At 30.9% G+C, this 21845-nt stretch overlaps 1 protein-coding gene across 1 annotated transcript in view; it reads right to left on the bottom strand.

Moving 5' to 3' along the window:
- The window catches only part of LOC129231181 (spermatogenesis-defective protein 39 homolog), a 74839-nt gene that overhangs the window by 13284 nt on the left and 39710 nt on the right, over positions 1-21845 (bottom strand). Inside the window, exons 7-13 of the mRNA XM_054865428.1 lie at positions 21474-21634; positions 20903-20930; positions 19341-19417; positions 14139-14229; positions 7076-7201; positions 1384-1425; positions 164-253 (exon numbers count right to left, since the gene is read on the bottom strand). Of these exons, the coding sequence (XP_054721403.1) occupies positions 164-253; positions 1384-1425; positions 7076-7201; positions 14139-14229; positions 19341-19417; positions 20903-20930; positions 21474-21634 (615 nt within the window). The remainder of the gene's footprint in view (positions 1-163; positions 254-1383; positions 1426-7075; positions 7202-14138; positions 14230-19340; positions 19418-20902; positions 20931-21473; positions 21635-21845) is intronic.

Here is a 21845-nt window from a genome sequence, read left to right as displayed (position 1 = left end):
TTTGGTTAGTATAAGCTATCATAAGTAAAGCAAAACTTTCATGTTTTACATTAGCATTTCAGCACATTTTTCTTAATTTCCGAAATCAATTCTAGTGAATAAAAGGTAAAAGAATATACAAAAATTAAAATAATAATAATAATAATAATAACAATAATAATACCTCTGATGTAAAATATTCATCAATACAAGGCCATCTCTGCAGCACAGTCAAAGCTCGAACAGCAGCCCACGTACACTGCTTTGGAGTCAGCTGAAAGTAACATTTTTCAGTGTAACTATTATTTTCCCATCAAAAAATTGATGGCTTTTTTCTAATTCATAATTATCAATGAAAGAAATCTGAATATTGAAGCATGGAACAATTTGACACTCTTGAAAAAAAAAAAATGGGAAAATAGCGATAGCTGTAGAAAATTAGTTTTATATTAAAGCATTTTTTTAGCCTACATTATTGGAGTAAGAGGCAAATTGAAGAAAAAGAACTATGTCCCTTTCCTTTAAGATGTTTATACTATGGTTGTTAACATTTGTTTTTGTTACTAAAATCCCATTTTCTACAAATTTGCTATATCGCACCATTTCTTGCAAGTTTGTTTATTTCAATATAAATTTAAATTTTGAAAGAGAGACAGCCATTTCTAACTCCGGAGTCTTCACATAAAAGGGTTGATAGAGCCAGAGTTCAATCTTGGATTCATCACTCAATAATATCAATTTTCTTAGAGAAAAATATCTTTTTTTAATTAAAAACATTTGAATTTAATGTATCAAAAATGAGAATGTAAATTTTAAAATTAGGTATGTTTGTACGGAAAATATTTACAGCGGAGTAAAAAATCCAAGTTTTTCTTATGGGGTAGAGCATGCTTTTCATAGCAAGAATTGAAAATAAATAAATATATAACTGGTTATCGTTTTTCCTTGCATTGGAACTCATAATTTAATTTAAAAAACTTAATATTATTTCTTGAAGCTGCTTCATTGAACCATGAAAGTTCAAATAATTTTACTCTAACAGTTATCTATAAAAAGTAATACACTGAAAATAACTGATTTCATCAGTTGGGAAAAAATTATATTCAGTGTTTTGGCTCTCCTGAAAGTGCCAATTTTCACGTTTGTTCGTTCAGCATGGTGCCGACAAAATAAATAAGCTTGCACAATAAAGCTAATGTACAATAGATGACAAAAATGCATAAAAATGAAAGACAAAATTTTTGCAGTTACTACCCTCAACCTGCCCAAAGTAGAATACAGCTTAGTTATAATTTCAAATCTTATGCATGAAGTAGCAATTATTTTTCATCATGAAAATTTTTGAATATACATGAATATGTTAAACCATAATAGTAAACAAAAGCAGGGAAAGTTTATACTCACATCGTATGCAGTTTTAAATGTGGCGAGGTTAGTATGTATAGGCTAGAAAGGAAATAAAAGGACTCTTAACATCATAAACACCAAAACTTATACATATAGTAAAAGTCTGATTTGGCAGTTAAATTATAAATTTAAAACATCAAATCTACAAAAAAAAAAAAAAAAATGTGATCTATGAAATGAGAAATACTTTTGAATGAATCTTTTATCATGTGAAAGAGATTAAGTACAATAAAAAAAACTGCTTTTTTTATTGTTGAAGAAAAAAAAATAATTAAAAACAATTGAGTTAAGTTACAGTGTATCAGTGAAGAGTTATTTCTGAAGCAACTCACTGATCAATCACACTCAATCATTATCTTCCAATAATGATGAAAAACTATGGTCAGATAAATATACTTATCAGGTTCTACAAGTTTACAAGAGTTGTAGCAATTCCTAAACTATAATTTTCTTGAGTATAATTATTTTTTAGAGAGAACTAAACAAATGAATAAGAGAGGGGGAAAAGCTCTTTCCCCCTCTCTTATTCATTGTCCCCAGAGTCTAGTTTTTTCCAGCTTAAAAGTTCACTCATTTTTTAAACCAAAAATTCAAAAATTTAAGTCAATATTAAACTTAACAATTAATTTTCTATTATATTTTTGATTTGCAGTTATTGATGAAGAAAGTTACCTTTTGCTCATTTTTTTGTGATTTGCTTGCACAGGTAGGTTATTCTCCAGAATGTGTATCTTTTGAACCAAAATGTTTTTCAATTTCAAACCCTTTGCTTTCTTTTTTTTTTTTAATTTTTACATGAAAGTGTTACCTACTAGAAGTAACCATAAATAATCACTTTCTTTAAACAATAACTTACATTCCTGAAATTCAGTTTCACGGAGGTGAGAATGCCCAACAACCACAGTTGGTTTTAGAAACAAAATCTAAATTCTTGTTTTCAAACAAAAATCTCACAACCTCTTAATGGCAGCAAATAAACAAGGGGGCTCCCTTGTATCACGGAAAAAAAATTTGATGTCATTACTGCCATCTGTTAATAAGAGATGGCACTTTGTGTTTGGGTAACAGAGGTGATAATTTTTTGTGTGATATAATTCCTTATACTACTAAAACGAACTAAAACACAATACTAAAAAATTAAATGTGCGAAAACAATTAGTATTTGAGACACTTAGGAGAGAAATAAAAAATTAAGTATATATTTTAATCTAATTGGTTATTAAGCAACATAAACAGTCACACCTGAGACATGACACGGATGTGAGAATTCACATGCTGTGAACCAAAAATACATTAAAAACTTATTATTAAGAAATCATTTTCAGTTTAAACAGATATAATTTTAACAAAATCAAAAAAAAAAAAATATATTATTGTTTCAGAAATCTACTTTTCCTCAGGGACACTATTCATTCACATAGAGCTGCCAACTTTTGAAAATCTAAATTTGTAGCAAAGTTTCGCGTGGAGGGGGGGGGGGGACAACACCTTTATTAACAAATGTAACAGACACAGTAAATAAGTTACGTTAGTAAAAATCTTAAAAGTAGCCCCCCCTGCCATTTTCAAAATGAAATGGATAAATTTAATGGGGGGTGGGGGTTATAATCTAGATTTTAAAAAAAATGTTTTTAGTATTAGGTTATTTTTAAATTTTACGATAATTTTTAAACAAGGTGTTTTGCATACAGCTTCAAGTGGAAGATTGTTTATTCTCACAAGTTAAAAGCGTAACACATATGAACAAAAAGCAAGTGCGACCTAGAATCAAAATGTGAGTAGACGAGGAGGAATCAATGAATCCCTGAAACTGGCAAATTGCTATTTTGCATGGTTTAAAAACATATTTTATACATGATATTGTTTGCTTGACTTTTGTTTTTCTAGAAAAGAAAACCTGCACATAGTGGGGAACTAAAACTCTAAAAACTTTGTTTTTAGTCTTGTCGTTTGCCTAAAAAAAATCTGACAAGCAAAGCTAAAATTGTTTGGTGTGCTTTTCTTTCTCTCTCTCTTTTTTTTTCTTTTTTTTTTTTTTTTTGAGAGAGAGAGTGGCAAATGAAAGTAGTATGATGATAAATTCATTTTGTTTATTTTTAAGCAAAATTTTGGAATATTAGTTAGCACAAAAGCATTATCTAAATTAAAATTATTAATGAGGCCAGTGTATTACAAATACTGTTCATTTAATTATTAATAAAATGAATAGTATTTGTAATACACTGGCCTCAAAAAGTTAAGGTACATGTTTTTTGAAGCTCAGCATTAAAAAAATGACAGTAACAATAAAATAAATAGTTTGCATGAATGACAATAATGAACTTTAAGACCATTTATTGAAAAAAGGTTGCTAACACTTTTATTTTATAGGAAAGAACATAATTTTACGAGTGAGAAAAAATATGCAAATATCGAGCTTTCGTACTTTTGTGTGTAAGTTGCGTTGATTTTCAACTGTTGTTAGCAATTTCGGTGACAATAGTCAATAGAGTTTAGAAAATGTCACAGAGACTTTGTTTACCCAATTCATAAAGGTGGAGGGCAGATGGATGGAAATGGGATTGTCGTAGGCTGATGCTGCTAAACGTCTCAATGTGTCTCGTAGTGTTGTTCAGCGACTATAGGATTGATACCAATCCCAATATTCTGTGTCCAGAAAACGGTTCCAGGCATACTACGAGCTACAACACCTGTAGAAGACCGTTTTCTAGTTCTTTCGGTCAGAGGGAGAAGAACCACTACTGTGCCGCAGCTTATTGCAGATTACTTTGTAGCATCAGGAAGAAGATCTCTGCTACTCTACTGTGAAATCGCCTTCACAATGCAGGTCAAAAAACAAGAAGATAGATTTGGCATTGAAAACTGGCATTAAAGTGTGGTTATTCTGATTTTTCACCTCTGTGAATTTGAATTTCAGGGATGTAAATGAATGTAAAAAAAGAAGTGAACATGTTTTCATATGCTTAACATGTGCAGATTGTAGGAAAAAAATCCCTGAAAAATGTATCTATTAGGCCTACATTAATGGAAAATTTCTCACTTCCGTGAATCTCACCTCCATGACAGACCTTAACAATGTCATTATTTCTGAGATGAAAATAAATGATGGAGGAGAAATACATCAATTATAGGCATTCTACCAACATTAAAAATTGCCAGAAAATCCTCAAATTTACTAAATTGTATTCTTTAATATGCATTTGAAACTACTAATTAAGCCATACTTTTATTGAGAGAGCTAAATATTATACTCCCACTAATCATTAAAATGGCTCTTCATTTGCACAAGTAACTAAATTACTACAGTAAAACCCCTCGTAATGGACACCCCTCTTAAGCGGACAATTTTTAACTCCCCAGTTCCAATGTAAATAACATTATTAAACCCCTGTCCTGCGGACATCTCTCTTTTGCGGAAAACAAAAATTGTCTCATTATTGTCCTCATGAGAGGGATTTTACTGTTCTCTGATATTAAATTGGCCTCAATTTTTAAATATTAAAAGTTTTTTTTCTTTTTTCTTATTTACGTGAACAAGGCATTTTTAGTTTTATTTATGAATGAAATAATTGGAACTTAGCTGGGCCATTGTTTATGGTTACTTTTAGTATCTAACACTTTCATATAAGAATTTAAAAAAAAGAAAACAAGGTTTCGAAATTGAAAAATGTTTGCGTTCAAAAGTTTTTTTACTTAAGAGTGAAATAATTGGAACTTAGCTGGGCCATTGTTTATGGTTACTTCTAGTATCTAACACTTTCATATAAGAATTTAAAAAAGAAAACAAGGTTTTGAAATTGAAAAATATTTGCATACATTTTCTGGATGACCCTTTAGCATTTTTTAAAAAAATTATAAATTTTTTAGTTTGTCTCCATGAAATCCGAAAAAAAGCACATTTTTGTAGAAAGAAGTAATTGCAAATTAGAACTAGTTTTTCTTTCAAAAATTCAGGTATATTTTTGGAAATAAAGAGAGAAAAAAAGTAAGCCTTACAAGCGAGCTTTATTTTTTACGATTTTTTAAAGTTAGTGTTCCCATTTGGGAACACTGGAATTTAAAGGTTAATGGGTATTAGTATCTCCAACTGATAAATGTTTTTTTGCGGGAATGGGACTTGGGGCAGTTTAAGAATCAACATTGTATTAGTTCGATGGTATGTATCATTCTTAACTATTAATATTTCAAACTTTAAAAATGTGTGCTACATTTGCTGAGAAACGTTAGGTTAAATGTAAAATTCAATTATCAACTGCAAATGAAACACATTAAGGCATCTAAGAAGATATGCAAACATATTCATTCCCCAAAAGGTTTTAGCATTTTGCTAAATCTTTCTTCCCCATTTTAGCTCTTTTTGCTTAAGAACTTTTGAACTCAGCTTAAAACCTGATAAGTGTTGTACATAAAATTTAAGTAGTACAGAAAAACTGATCTTTTGCAAAGAGCATAGTGTGAAATGAACTTGAATTTCTTGCACATAAGAAAAAAAAAGAATCATCAAAAATAGTTATCATATTTTACCCAAAATGAAGCAATGCATTATTTTGAGCTGCTTAGGATATGTAAGATTATTTTATTTAAAAACTAGGCAGATCCTCTCATTCCTACAGTTCTTAAAAGTGGTTTGATCATTTAAATTAAATTCTTTGTGGATAGAAAGAGCATGTATTTTGAAATTCTATACATACTACAAAAAGTACCCACTTTAAAGCACTGTTAATTAAACTTTAGTACTTTTAAGAGCCCTTAAACTACAAACACCAAAATTAAGCCCCATTTTAAACACTGTGTTCTAATTCAAAGTCAGGTTAGTATGAAATTGATGGTTTTAGCTGGAAAAGATCAGTAACTTCTTGATTTTATACTTTCAAGATCTTTTAAAAAACAGAAATTGAAGGGGGAAAACAAATTTAAGAGATAAAGATTGACAGATAAAGATTTCTCATTGTAGAAATGAAGATTTGAAACATTTCTTACTACTCTTTTTGAAACTTTGATTTTCTCTTTTCAAGTTTCAAATAGTTGATTACTCTTATGTTTCTGAAAGTTATAATTTTTCACACATTTCAGAACCTCTTAAGGTTTTTTATTCACATTAAACACCATAAGAAAAAACTAATAACTTTAAAAATTACACCATAGTTCATTACAGAATCATCAAAGAATAAATTATTGATGCAGTAAGAAATGTGCACAGCTATGATAGTAAATGATACACATGGTAAAAAAGATAACAGTATGCAGTCAACTTGCAATAACTCGAAATCCCAAGGGACCGGCTAAAATGATTGAGTTATTAGTAGGTTGAATTATGGTAAGTTTCCACAACAGTCTCAAGAGTTTGGGATCCAAGGAAAACTTTGAGATAAAGGAGTATCCGAGTTGAAGCTTTCTCGAGATCCAACTGTAAATTATTTTTAAAAAACTTTAAAAAAAATGTCGAGTGTGAGGGGATTTTGTTTTTTTAATTTTAATTTAAAAAATAAGGTATGAAAGCATTGATTAAGTTCTTAAAATTTAAAAAATATAACATAAAAATAAAGAATAAAAAGGAAAAAATTGTCAAGACACACTTTGTACAAAACATTTCTTAAACTTTTAGAGTAAATAAATGAGTTTCTTTTTTAGAGGTAATGCAAAAAGTGTTTTTTTTCTTTTTGTAAGTACAATGAGTCAAAGCACTTACCCATTTTTTATCATAATAATACAGGCAACAGAAGATAAATGTATCAATTACAGATGAATCAATCAAAGCTTTATGGTTTATACTAAAAAACAAATCTTCACCAGGACAATGTTCATCATGAAATTGCTGGAAAGTTGAAAATAAAGGACAATCAGAGATAAAAGAAACCAAATATATTAACCAATAATACAAGTAGAAATTAGAGACCAAAATACTTTTACAATTATGCCGTACTAGCTAAATAATTTTTTGACAGTGCACATTCAAAATAGTTTTGGTTTTAATTATAATTGCACATAAGTTTGGTAAAAGCTGTGTAACTAGGTGGTTAGAGAGCCTCATGTGAAAACAAAAACTCATCAAATTATGAAATACATAGAAAGATTGTGAATGATTAAAAACAATTTATGCAGCTTAAAATACAGAATTGTATTAACTAATACATTCCGCATTCAACCATTTCCTAAGTAAGAATAAAAACAGCAATTTTACATTTTGAAGAAAAACTAAAAACTTGGAACATAGTTTAGAGGTGAGAAATGGTCTGAGTGCCACACATTTTAATTTCGTGGTATATGACATTCAATAGAACATCTGTGCCAATTCTAACAAAGACACATACTGTAATGACACTCATTTTTGTGAGACTTTAATTTTCGCAATTTTTGTGAGTCCATTCAAATGGATAAAATTTAAGCTTTGCAAATTATTTCAACTTTGTAAATTTAATCAACATCAATTTTTACTCATATGAAATCCACTAAATTTTCAGTTTGCAAAATAATCAATATCTTTATTTTTGCAAAGATTACTAAGCGCAAAAATTAGTACTTTTAGAATATATATATTTATTCATAAACACACATTAAAGAGGACACTCATATTAAACTAAGGTTAATTTACAGATTGGCCTGTGCTATATGATCGAAAGTACACTGCTCAAAACAATTAGGGGAGCAAGCAAAAAAATCAAGAAAACCGTGCGATACAGCCGCGTATTGGCATAAAATGGGTAGTACATGCGTATCCATGTGTAATACAGAGAAAAAAAATAAAACTATGTGAAATTAAGCTTTAATTATTTGAAAATATGGGAAAAACATGAAAAGATGATTTAGGGCAACAATTTGGTTGCATGTAAACGATAAAAAAAAGGCTCTGAATTGACATGATGCATGAGTTTTAATAGGCCGTGTGGTCTCCTCGAACAGCTAAGACTGCTGCACACCTGTTTGCCATGGATGCGATGAGGTTATCGATCAGACTTTGGGGAATATTGTTCCATTCCTCAAGAAGTGCAATCTCCAAGTCTGGGACAGTCACAGGCGGCCTTGGTCGCACAGCAATGCGTCGTCCGAGCATGTCCCAAACATGCTCAATTGGATTCAGGTCAGGAGAGCACGCTGGCCATTCCATACGTTGTATTGTTTCAGCTTCAAGCATGTTCTCCACCAGACGAGCTCTATGTGGTCTGGCATTATCATCCTGGAAAATAAAGGAATCGCCAATGGCTCCAGCGTAAGGGATGACATGAGATCGCAGTATCTCGTCTGCATACCTGCGGCCCATCAAAGTGCCATTCCGAATGATATGCAGGTCCGTACGTCCGCCTATGCTGATTCCACCCCATACCATCCAACCAGCTCGTCTGTATTGTGACCTTTCACGAGCGAATGCGGGGTTATTTCGGGTGCCCCTCTCCCGCCATACCAGAACGCGTCGAGTGTCACACTCCAGACTGAATCGGGACTCGTCTGTAAACAGCACTTGGCTCCAATCATGTTGCTGCCAATATCGATGTTCAGCAGCCCATCTTCTTCGGGCCGCACGGTGGCGTGGGGTCAACGGAATGCAGACCATTGGCCTACGTGCATAGAGCCCTCCCCCATGAAGCCTATTACGTACTGTTTGGCTGGACACCCTTCGTCCTGTTGCCAAGAACAACTGTCTTTGCAGCTGAGTAGCATTCTCTGTTCTGTTTCGACGGGCTGTTAACCGTATATACCGGTCATCAGTTGCTGTAGTGGCGCGTGGCCGACCTTGCCCTGGTCGACGTCTGACATTTCCTGTTTCTTGGAATCGATTCCACAGTCTTGCAACAACACTTCTGGCGACTCCAACAGCGTCCGCGACACTCCGTTGTGTTTGGCCTGATTCCAGTCGGCCTATGACACGCCATGCCATGGATTCAGGTAAATCACGTTGTACAGACATTCTCTTAAGCTTGTCTCAAAAACAGAAAGACTGCGCAATCAAATCTCAGTTACGGCAATAAAACAGACGTGTCTGCAACATCCCGATTTCTGGCCTTATCTTCTTTTTCTTGTTTGTGACGTCATGAACTTTGATTTGCATATAAAGTTTTCTTCTTCCGTTTATTGGCAGGCTGTAATTTATGGAGGATTCATTTTATGTTACTTATTGGTAGACATCTTTGCGCAATTCTGTTAAAACCATGTGCTCCCCTAATTGTTTTGAGCAGTGTATATATGAGAGACAACACAAGATTATTTTTACACAATGACACTTTAAGAAAAAAATTAAAACCTGGATGAAAAATGCATAAGATAACAAAACAACATTAATATAACAAAAAAGTGCCAAAAATTGTAGACACTTGTTTTGGGGTTATAAGGAAAAACTTTTTCAATGCAACAGATGTGAGCGTATGTATGCATGAAAATACATTCAGCAAAAGTTGCAATATGAGGCAATAACTAGCTTGAGTAGAAAAAATAAAAGATTAAGCATCCAATCAAAGATAAAGTTAAAAACAAAGAGCTAGAAGGAACACATATAATTTCTAAAAGCCTTTTCATAGGTTTAACATTTCACAGCACAAAATAACTAGATTGGATAAAGACAAAATCGATAAAGCTAAAGTAAAAAGATATAGTTTCAATAATTATGTACTGCAGAGAAATGAAAATACAAAATTAATGAAAACTTTAGAAAAAGTACAAAGCACATTTATTCAGTCACATAAAAATCATATGTTCTGAACTTTGAAATTTTTTCCAACATTCTGTTTTTTCTTCTCTTTTCTGAGGTATGCAGTTATTGAAATTTTCTTTTTGCTTCAGTTTTATCAGCTAACAGCTTTGCCTTTCCGCCATATCATTTTCTTCTCATATCATACAATTCCATTTTTTACAAGAAAAAAAAAGACGGTAATAAAATCACTTCACATAGAGAGTTTGAAGGAAGAGTCCCTAAGATGTTTAACTATTAATTAAGTGCCTGGATGAGTGAAGACAGGGTTGGGACAGGTCCACTTGAATCTATGTTAAACCTGTTTTATAATATTGTTGTGCTCTCTTTTTTGCTGTCTCTAATGGGCAAGAAAAGATTGAGTCAAAAACCAAGGTCTACATTTGATCATCGGAGAAGTAAAGTCATCACCTGTAACTGCATAGTAGGGTGGTTTGAAAATAAATGTAAAGAAATAAGTTTCTCCTAGATAGCACACACCTCAATATTTTTAGACTTGTGGATAGCAATATACTGGAAGAATTTTAGCTTCCTATTTCAACTGAAAGAGGGTGCTCAACCCCCTCCCCAAACTTCATCAGTATGTGGAGGGGGGTTAAAAAAATACATTGAGATGAAAAAACAACGCTACATGTTAAAATATACACGAGCATTATGCATATACATTGCAATAAAATAATTATTTACAAAAAAGCAGCTGAAGAAATTAAATGTTTCTAAATTTGTGACATTTTCAATGCTACAGCTAATGTTAAATTGAGGGGTCATTGAGCACAATCTTAAAATTTGAATAAGAAGCTAAACGTTTTACAGCATAATATTTTTAGTAAGTCTAAAAAAAATAGGGGGTGTCCTGGACTCTAGCTGAAAAAAAGTTTTTTTGAACCACCCTACTGCATAGCTCCTTTGTACTAATGAACTCAGTATGAAAAGAGATATTATAAGTTCTGCTTTAAAATTATATGAAAGCTAATCAGGTTGCCTCCCCAATGGGAAATTGGCTTTATTTGCACCACTCATGATGGCTAAAGATTCAGGATGGTCTCCTGCAGTGTGTACTTAAATAGAAAAACTTAACTGATCTTGATATTGTCCCAGAACCTTTAATGCCACCTACTAACCCCTTAGTTTAAAATATTCTGCATTACCTGGACCTTTTGCAGCTTGGTTTTCAGTTAGACAATTGTCCTGAGAGCCATTTTTCAGCAGCTACCAAAACAATTCTTACTTACTGTACAACTGAAATCAGGCTGAGGAGAGTCAAAGAGCAACAAGTCAAAGAGCTGACTCAGATTTTTATTGTGCACTCATGTCTCAATATTTCTTATCAAGAATTTCTAACACTGCTTTTAACAGAGTGGAAAGGGCAATCAAAGGCTCCCCACAGCTTTTTAAACCATGACTTTTTGATATTGCTCATGCTGCAATATTCTCTGATGCTCAGGCTGCAATTCTAGCAATTGGGATCTTAAACCCAACTCTTAATTGCAGTATCATTATGGACTGTTTCGCTCTGTGGGAATTGGAAAGTAAGAAAATAATACTCTACTGGAATTCATTCCACTGTGAGATTTACAATAAAGAGGTGGCGAATGAGTTAGGCAAAGAAAGTCACCACCCAAGTGTCATGTAGTTCTGTTGACAATAAATCAGCTGAGAAGGGCTGGTTTTTATGAAAACACTCAAACAAAAAATAAGTTTTCTCTTAGTTTAAATCAGGATTTTAAAAAAAAAACCCTTTTCTGATGACACAATTACACGTTTGTAATAAAATTACCTATAAAATCTATATATATATATATATATAAATGAAGGTTCGTCTGTATGCCATCCATGAACTCAAAAACTACCCGGCAGATTTGGCTGAAAGTTTCACCGTTTGTTATTTTTGATACTGGGAATGTTTATAGACCAGTTCGAAAAAAATCTGATCGATAGTTCCTTTTTTATTCCAATTTAAGTCACAATCCATTGGATAAATACAAATAAAATTATCGGCTGCAGAAATTAATTCGCGTGAAAGATCTCATTGATAAGCAGTTAGCTGTTGCCATTTTTCTTGAGTTTGAACAAACAAATTCTTTCTTTATTGTTTTATGGCTTTTCATGCAACGGGGGGATTTAAAACTTTTTCTATTGGATATTTTTAGCGATTGATTGATCTTGCAAACTGCGTGAGTACAAAATTTGAGTATAGTCACGGCTTCACTTGATACCTGGACCGATTATTATGAAAAATTTTCCACGGAGAAGGTGCATAATATGCTCATTGAAGCCACTCGCCACCAGGTGGCACTGCAGAATAGCAACTTCTGCCCCGTTCAACCGATTGTCATGAAAATCAGTATAATGATGTATTTTTTTGTTGGCGTAGCAACGCACGTCGGGTACAGCTAGTAGAATAATAAATGCATAAACAACAATTAACGGCCCTTTTCATTCTTCATTTTATGAAGTAAACACTTTATTTTTTGCATTTATTTTTATTCATTAGGATTAAAATGAACTTGATGTAAAAGTTTCGATATGTTTTGGAAATGTTTTGCTATTAAAAACAAAAAGAACTAATAGATATCAAAATTAAAAATGTTTTATTGCACAAAATTTGCAGATTACTGCATACACATGCTTGGTGTTACAAGGAACATCTTTTTTAATGCAAAAAAAGTGAGCTTATGGACAAAATGGCATCCAACAAGTCTGATCCTTTTGTTGAACGTCCTAGTAATGGCCAAACAGGTGGGAGCAGAACTCTGCAAGTTTTGTACAATAAAACAATGGTATTTTTAATTTTACTTTTCTGCAAACAAATACTAATTAATTTCGAATTGATAATGGTACTTTAAATTTGAAATACCAGTTATTCATTGTAGCAAATACTCTTGCTATGAGTTTCTATATTGCTTTCATTTGAGTTACAACAAAAACACTTTCATACACTGCATAAGTTTTGTTAATGCAAAGTATTATACAACAGTGGTAAAGAAAACAATGTACTACTACTGTTGAAGCTTGTTTTCATTCTTTGATAGAATGAATACAAACTTTAACAGTGTAATTGGCAAGTTAGTATTCTTATAAAGGGTGAGCAAAAAAGAGAATCCTGGTTTTAAAAATTTATATTTCATAAATTTTTACACTTAGCACTATAAATTATGCATAAAAACGAAGATAAACATTTTAAGTTTCTTTTCACTCACAGATGTTTGATGTGTGAGCATTTCATAACACGACACAAATCAAACCCATATTCTACTTTGTTCCATACATTTTGGAATGTTTCACAGCGAATTTTTCATAATGCTACACATCTGCGATCTTTCAGGTCTTGCAATTCTGTAGGCAATGGTGGTGTATTATCCCAGTCTTAGATGAAACACCATAAAAAAATATCACATGGGGTTACGTCAGGGGATATGGATGGCCAACACATAAGGGTAAATAATCATCATCTGCACTGCCAATCCAGAGATGCGGAATGTGCATGCACGTTTAAGTAAGCATGTATGTTCACAAAAACTTGGAATGTTTATCTTTATGTATCATTTAGTGGTTAGTGTACTAGATTATAAAAGACAAATTTTTAAAACCGTTTCATTCTTTTACGCTAACCCTGTATCATCTTTCCAACCACATAGCATAGTTTTTTTCCTGCCATGCAAAGATTAAAGCTCAACTAAAGAATGATATCAAACTTGAACAGTTATAGTACAGTTAGTTATATGTGTGTTATATAGTTATAGTAGTATATGTGGGGCAAAGCAGTGGTGAGTTAAAGGTGGTGGTCTACGGGTCTGGACTCCTCCCTAGAAACTAATTGTTGATGTTGTTTCTAATCTTTCGAGTCATAGCAAAGCTATATCAGATCCATGACGGCATGAACCCTAGCAAAGTCAAACACCAGCAGAGAGCCAGCACAAACATCCGCCAGAGCAAACCCCAAACAACCAAGTAAATGGTCGGTCGAAGCCGGCCTTTGATTGCACATAGTGGACCTAGAAACACTTTGCAGCCGGATTCGAAAGTCATATATTTTAAGCAGAGTATAATGCATTTACTATGTTTCTCTTACCTTCAGAATAAACTGATCATTGAGAAGACGAACATGCTCCGCAACTGACAAAATGTTGAAACGACTGGCGGAACTCATTTCAAAATGAGTGCTGGAACAGAAAACTAGCATTAATTCAGAGACAAAAGAAGCAAAACTAGTTTTTAGAATTAAAAAAAAAAAAAATTTAAAAAAATGTTTAAAAATGACCCAAGTGTTTTATTTTCTATTGTAAGAAACACTCTTAAATACAAAACCAACAGGTAAAGTTTGAAATATTTAGGATTATTCCTATTTTTTAATTGCAGATTTTTCAGAGTTTCTAGACTAAATTATTTTACTCGGTCTAAATTCAGGAAAATTACACCCAAGAAGAAATTAGATAAAAACTGTAATGTAAAGTAGATTATATATATTATTTTGCTAAGATTTTTTTTTTTTTTTTTTGTGGGAATGTCATAACTTTAATACATTAAACTTCAAAAGTAAGGTATCATTTTAAAGATTTTTTCCCTTATTTTCTGCAGAAAATAAATAAACAATTCATATGTCCTGCAGGTTTTTTTTTTTTTTTTTATTAAATATTTTTTAAAAGCCAGATGGTAAATGCTAAAACTAGGTTTTCTGAAAAGTACCCACAAGAAAGTAAAGTCACAAAAAAATGGTAGCCACTTTTGCACTTTTGGAACAAATTTTTTTAAAAAAGTATGCATGCAGCACAAAAATTAAATAACCCATTGTATATTGGCAATAAAACAACAAATTATAATATTATGATACTCTATAAACACAACAAACAAAATTTCACTGGATTTATTTTTTGGTGTAAATATATATGTATAAAAAAAATGGTAGTCACTTCTGCACTTTTGGAACAATTTCGACCGGTGTCACACAACCCAGAAACAGGCTGCTTGCGGCCCACTTGTGGGCAGCAGTCGGTTAGATGGGAACCGCTGCTCTAAACGAAGGGATCAAGTAACCTATTATGCGGATTTTACAAACATACTTGTAATATTATTAACAATCAGTGGCAATTTACTAAATATATGTCTTCAGTATTTTTTTCAAGTTGTATATTTTGGATAATGTAAACTTCAGAATGTTTTTCCTAAAAAAAAAAGGTTTCCTTGTTACATTCAGACAATCGTTTCTTGAGCTAAACAAAATGGCTGATAAAAAACAAAGTGTTGCCAGATTTTATGCACAAGTATAACTTTAACATAATTTTCTGGTGTCAAATCTCTATTTAGTGATTTTGGTACATTTTTGGCTATGGGATCATGTATCCCCAGGGATCAAGTATCCCCAGTCACCCCTATACAACAAAAGGAAGTATTTTATAATTTTTTAAAAAGAAAACAAAAGTAGTCAAATATAACTAAATAAAAGCAAATGAAAGAATTCATGCAGGATTTCGTTCATTCATTAGTAAGAAAATTTCTATTGCCTGATAGTTGTTTTTTAGGGAAATTGGATCTGTAAAAGGTTGTAAGTGCAAAAACATACTTTATACCAAAAAACAAAAATCATCGATAAAACACAGCATTTTTAAATAGAAGGAGACATAGAAATATTGACATAGAAAATCATTGATTTTGTTACGTTAATTTAAAATGTTCACTCTGAAATGCATGACAGAAAAAACATATTTGTACAAAATAAAAATAACACTTACTAGAGATTCAAGAGAAGGCTACAAATGGGATTGAAAGCATGCAGTTGTAGTGGGATATTATTTTTTAAAAAAAGAAACACAAAATCACCACACTTGGTGACTGAGACTTGATTCTTTAGTTATATTCTATGAAATGGTCACTCGTTGGCAACTGGCGCCCGCTAATCTAGAGCTTTACCAGATGGATTCATTTGGTTAAATAGCAAACTTCTCCTTGCAGTGTTACAGAGAATGCTCAGTCAGCAAGGCACTAGGCATGTAGCTGCATGGTCTAGAATGGAGTCCTTGTTCTGGCGATCGGATTTCACAGCATTTTTAAAGCCAGCATTACGCATATGACATTTAAGGAATTTCAATTAATGCAGCTGGAATGATCTTTCCTTTTTAAAATCCAGTACTGAGTGTATTATGTATTATTAAGTCACTATTTGAATTAATTTTTCAGTTATTTAGTCTGGCAATTTGTCAACCAGGTGAACATTTTATTTTTACATATGGTGTTTTCACATGGCATTTTTACAGCAAGCGTACAAATTAAGAATGTGAAAGCATCTAACAGGTCAGAAAGTTTTACTTGATACAAGTTTCATATCTAGCACAATAACTGATTCAGATAATATATTACATTTTGAAAAATTTTAAAGCATTTGTTTTCAATACATAACATTTCTTTAGATTAACAAGCCTTTAAACACTCAAGTAACAAACAATGAGCAAGAATATTTATATTCGCATATTCTACATTTTTCAGTAAGGGGTTTTGAGATTCACAATTTGGGAATATTTTGTTGTCTTTGGACTTCACTGCAATAAAAAGTCAAATTCCATAGAAACTGCAAGAATATACTATGCTATTTACTAACAAGGGGGAAGGGGAGAGAATATAATTGCCGGAACTCTAAATGCAGGAAATTAACATTACCATTAATAAAGGAAAACAATTTTTACTTTAAGTTTCAACTGTTAAAAAAAAATAAATCAGTATGCACTATGCAATGCTTAAATTAATATGAAACAATTTATTTTTAAGGACAATTTATTTAAATTAACAAAACAGCTTTACTTTTAACAAATATATTAATTTTAATAAATATATTAATTTTAATAAATATATTAATTTTAATAAATATATTAATTTTAATAAATATATTAATTTTAATAAATACCCAGGCAGCACGAAATGTCCTTTGGACGTCTATTTTATATTTTAAACATTCAAATCTGGTCTGATATCAAAATAGATGAAATTTGGCAATTCTTACACACCTCTTGCAGTATGTCTCACGGACTAACCTTTTTTTAGACATAAGGATGACCCAAAGTGATCCGTATCATTTCAGGAGGCATTGCATACTTCTTTTTCTAGATGTCCTCAGGACATTTCTCTAAGGATATCCCAAGTCTCAACAAAATCAATCAATTTTAAGGCTTATCTCAAGTTGAAAGGATTTTTTTTAAATTAATTTTCTCAGTGTGGTTTCACTGAAAAAATCACAATGAACTAGGATGTACAAAACTTAATAAATGTAGAACAGTGTATTTATTAAAAATACTTGTTAAAATAAACATGTTTGAATCTCTAACAGCAAACTATGTTGGTTGTAAACAAATATTTGTTACATAGAAAAAGGGCTTGTACAACAACTTTTAAATGTGAAAAATACATGTGTCATATTACAGCAGTCCCTCTTGTATTGAACTTGTTGAGAGAAAACAAAAAGTGCAATGTGATGGAGATTATTAAAAATGATACAGCTAACTTCTTTCAAGCAAGCAAATATGTGTTGATCAGCAGTACATTTAGTTTCTTATATTGAGATGCCTCAAAAATGTTTTTTAAAAAATACTACAAAAGGAAATTATCTTACCAATTGATTTGTTTCAATGTTAAAGAAAATTATAATCAAAATTAAATAAAATAAAAATATTTCAGATGTTTTTAAGAAAAATAAGAATTTAAACAATTATAACTTAAACTGCAGTGAATTCAGATGAATTTAAAACATCCTTATAACATTCACTGGCTAAAAAGGGATGAAAAATTAATTTCCTACGAAATACATTGATTTTATTACTTTGAGTGATTTAAAATTAAAAGCAAAGTTTTATTACCTGCAACTGTTTAGGCAACAGTGGAAAACACAACATATCCAAAAGAGAGATATAGTGAGGTGTTACTGTATTTAAATATGACTTCTAAGTCAAAGCCTCTAACAATTTGCACATATCATGGAATAAACTACATGATGAATTTTCTATTGCTACATGAAAAATGAAATAAAAATGGATTATGAACTTAACAAATTAAGTTTGATGATAGCTGCAATTTAAGGTTTCTGAATTCCAGAAGGTAACTCTCCTGCCAAAATAATTTTTACGTTAAGATAATGTTGAATCAAGCACATATTCCTGCATTATAGTGATGCATATTCATAAGTTTTTCTTCTACAGCTAAGTTTACAATTTTACCCAGTAACAGGTTCAACTTTTACCAACAAATGAAACACTAAATGCAACATTTTGTTTCACAGCCTTTCTAAAATTATTACCTACATTTTAACCACGATTTAAGCAATATCTTTTACGAATTACAAATGTGTCACAGAAAAGTTTGATTAAAAAAATCCTTGCAGTGAAGAAATAATATGATGCTCTTATTCATTCATACATAAGAAGTTATAACAAAGCAATTATAAATCAATATGAATCATAAGTTAACACAGGACTAGGGTGCTACATCAGGGGGCTGCAGTTTATGCCAGAGTGAAAGAATAATTGCCCAAAACTAGACAATTATGCCAAAGTCTCAAGTATCAAAATATTCCCCACCATTGAACATCTACTTTAACTTCAAATGAGTTTGTTGAATTAATGCAGAAATATTAAACTTATTTTCAAAACAGTGCTACTCCAAAACAATTTTAATCTAGTGCAAGCTAAAGCATTTGATCTAATTCAGCCTTTGCTTGAAACTTTAAATGTTTATTATGAAGTGCAGCCCAAATTCTCTACTTCACAGTTTTTCCAAAAATTTCATTAGCTGCTGTAATGTCATCATTAAATATTTATACTATAGTAAGATATCTTATAACACTCATATATATATATATATATATATATATATATATATATATATATATATATATATATATATATATATATATATATATATATATACATATATACATATATATATACATATATACATATATATATATATATATATATATATATATACATATATATATATACATATATATATATACATATATACATATATATATACATATATATACATATATACATATATATATATATATACATATATATATATATATATATATATAAATATAGATATATATATATACAATAGCTCAATAAAATTATAAGTACGTAAATATTAGAGGGGGAGGGCAGCCAACGGAAGTTGTTTAGTGAAGTAAACCACCATGTAATCTGGTCATGGTCAACAACTCAATTCTAAAGTGTTTCAAGAGTAGTCAAATTTAAAATGATTATCATTGCATAAAACATTGAAAAAGTACCTATAACAACTTTGAATTCCTTTCCTTTTCACTTCTGGAGCACGCAGTTTATGAATAACTCTTTCATACTTCAACATCTATCAAATAAAGGGGAAAAAGTAAGTAATCACAAAAAACGAATTTAAAAAAAAACTCAATGGACTTGGGTCCCTTTCAAAGGCTGCTTATTAGCTTGCAAATTATTGCTATTATAAATAAGGCAAAGTGAAGTATGAGAATGAAACACCTTTCAAGGGACAAGTTATCCATCTGAAATACTTATTTTAAAATCATACAAAGAGCATACATCTAACTACTGATCTTTTCTGTTCAAAGGCCTTTCTAATGAGTTGAGAGCAAAAGTTAAAAGCTTCAAAAGATCATATTCAGTTTTTGACCACAGTACATTTCCTTTCAAACACCAATAAATTGTGAGCAAGATTAAGGGGGCATTCCAGACTAGAGGTTTGATTTTGAGCTAATTTTACAGAGATAATTTTTAAAAAAACAGTAATTATTTTAACTATCCATTTTAATCAGTTTTTATTGATAATTTAAAAGTATAAAATGTATAATAGTTGAAAATAAATTCAAAGTTGAAGTTAGCCAAGGTCGGCAAAGTGGGGGACTCTAAAAAAGGGGGTCTCCTGGTTGACGTGATTAAAATCTTCCTGGTGATCTAAAACAACAAATTAAGGTTAAAGCTTATTAAACACATTGGAAAAATTATCTAAACAGAGCCAATTTGAAAAAGAAATGCCCAAAATGACATTTTTTTTAAAAACAAATCATTTTTTGGCTTTTTTTTCAAATTTGGAATTTTTTTTTAAAAATATTAAAAACAAAAAATTAAAAAAAAAAACCTAGGAGGAGACAATCTTGATGGTATATTAATAAAGTCTGTACCAAATTTCAAGTGGTGCATTAGAATGGGAGAAATCTTGTTTGGAGAAAACGCATTTAAAGTTTGCACTCTTGTTTCGGGCAGTCTGAGTGGTTTAATGGTATGTTATAAGCATTTTTTTTTTTTCAATCAGCCATCCGTGCCTTATACAATGTTCTTTCCTCCACCTCAAAAGTTACATTTTTGGCAGATCTTTCAGTCATAACAGCTTTTTTGCTTTCCTTTAAAGCTTCAGATGCTCGTACCTCCAAACGTTTGATATGATGTAGATCTTGTTTGCCAGCTGTTTCTTAATCTATCTGGATGTAAATTACTTCCTTTTGACTTTTTTTTAATCCATTTTATACATAAAATTTTGAATTTAACACTGAAGAAATACACAGGCTTACAGAACCTTTGAGATGCTCATTTGTCAGGAATACATTGAGAGCAAAAGAATTTATTTTCAGAAAATTAACTATAACTCCAAGAATAATTCAAATAATTTCAGTACATCCTCTCAGAAATTTATTATTAAAAGTCTATGAAAATATGAAGAAAAAAAACGATTTTTTTTTTTGAATTTCTAAACTAAAATACTATAGATAAGGGGGCAATAATGTAAATCGAAACAGTTTATACAAATGTGAAATAATGGGAGTAGTAGTAAAGGAGAAATTAAGCTTGCATAAGTACTTACAGCTGCATCTTCATCTTTACTCAGCAACCTGTAACAGGAAAAAAAACAAGAAAATAAATAAATAAATAAATAAATAGAATAAAAGATAGAAAACTTTTGGTACATAGGAATAAAATATACATATTAATTTAGAGAAAGTTATTGAATAAGAAAACAAAAATATACAATGAATCAACTGATCATCAAGACAGCATGTGCAAATAGATACACTAATAAGGATACTCAATTGGATCAAAGAAATACCTAATAAATTTAGAAATTAATTTGTCTCATGCTGAGAAATCTCACACCTATTAAAATTTAGAAACTATTTACTGTCATAAATGTGTCATTTGCTGTGTTTTTGTTTGAATTATGATTAAGCTTCAGTTTAATCACATATTTAAAAGATAACTACCAAGAAACTTTGAAAAATAAAATAACTAGAAAATTAGGAAATAAATTACATCTTTTACAGTATTTTCTAAGTTAAAATTTAATGAAAATCCTATCTACTTCAGGAATACATGCTATTCATAGAAAATCAAAGTCCAAGCTAAAGAATCATACATTTGAAAATGGAGGAAATTACATTAATAGATGTTCCAGCTCTTCAAATTTTTGACTTTGCTTCAAAAATGCGATGTATGAATTCTGAGCATCTTCATGAGATGATAAAATTTCTTGAGAGAAAAGTGAATCCTTTAGAGAACTTTTTAAGAAAAGTAATACATAAATACAAAATAAAAAGATCTATAATAAATATACAGTAAGAATGCAATTATTTAGAATAAAAGCATCTTTGAGTAACAATTTTACATATCACACCCAGGCAAAGAAAGTGACACAACTCAAAAAAAGTAGGGTTGGAGAAAAGCAAGTTATTATGCAATGGTCGTTTTAAGTGATTTATTTTCAAATACGACAATGCTCGTAAAAAAAAAAAAAATATTATATAAGGCAT

The sequence above is a fragment of the Uloborus diversus genome, chromosome 10, assembly GCF_026930045.1.
Source record: "Uloborus diversus isolate 005 chromosome 10, Udiv.v.3.1, whole genome shotgun sequence".
NCBI classification, from domain to species: Eukaryota; Metazoa; Arthropoda; class Arachnida; order Araneae; family Uloboridae; genus Uloborus; species Uloborus diversus.
This window is presented reverse-complemented; position numbering and strand designations above follow the sequence as displayed.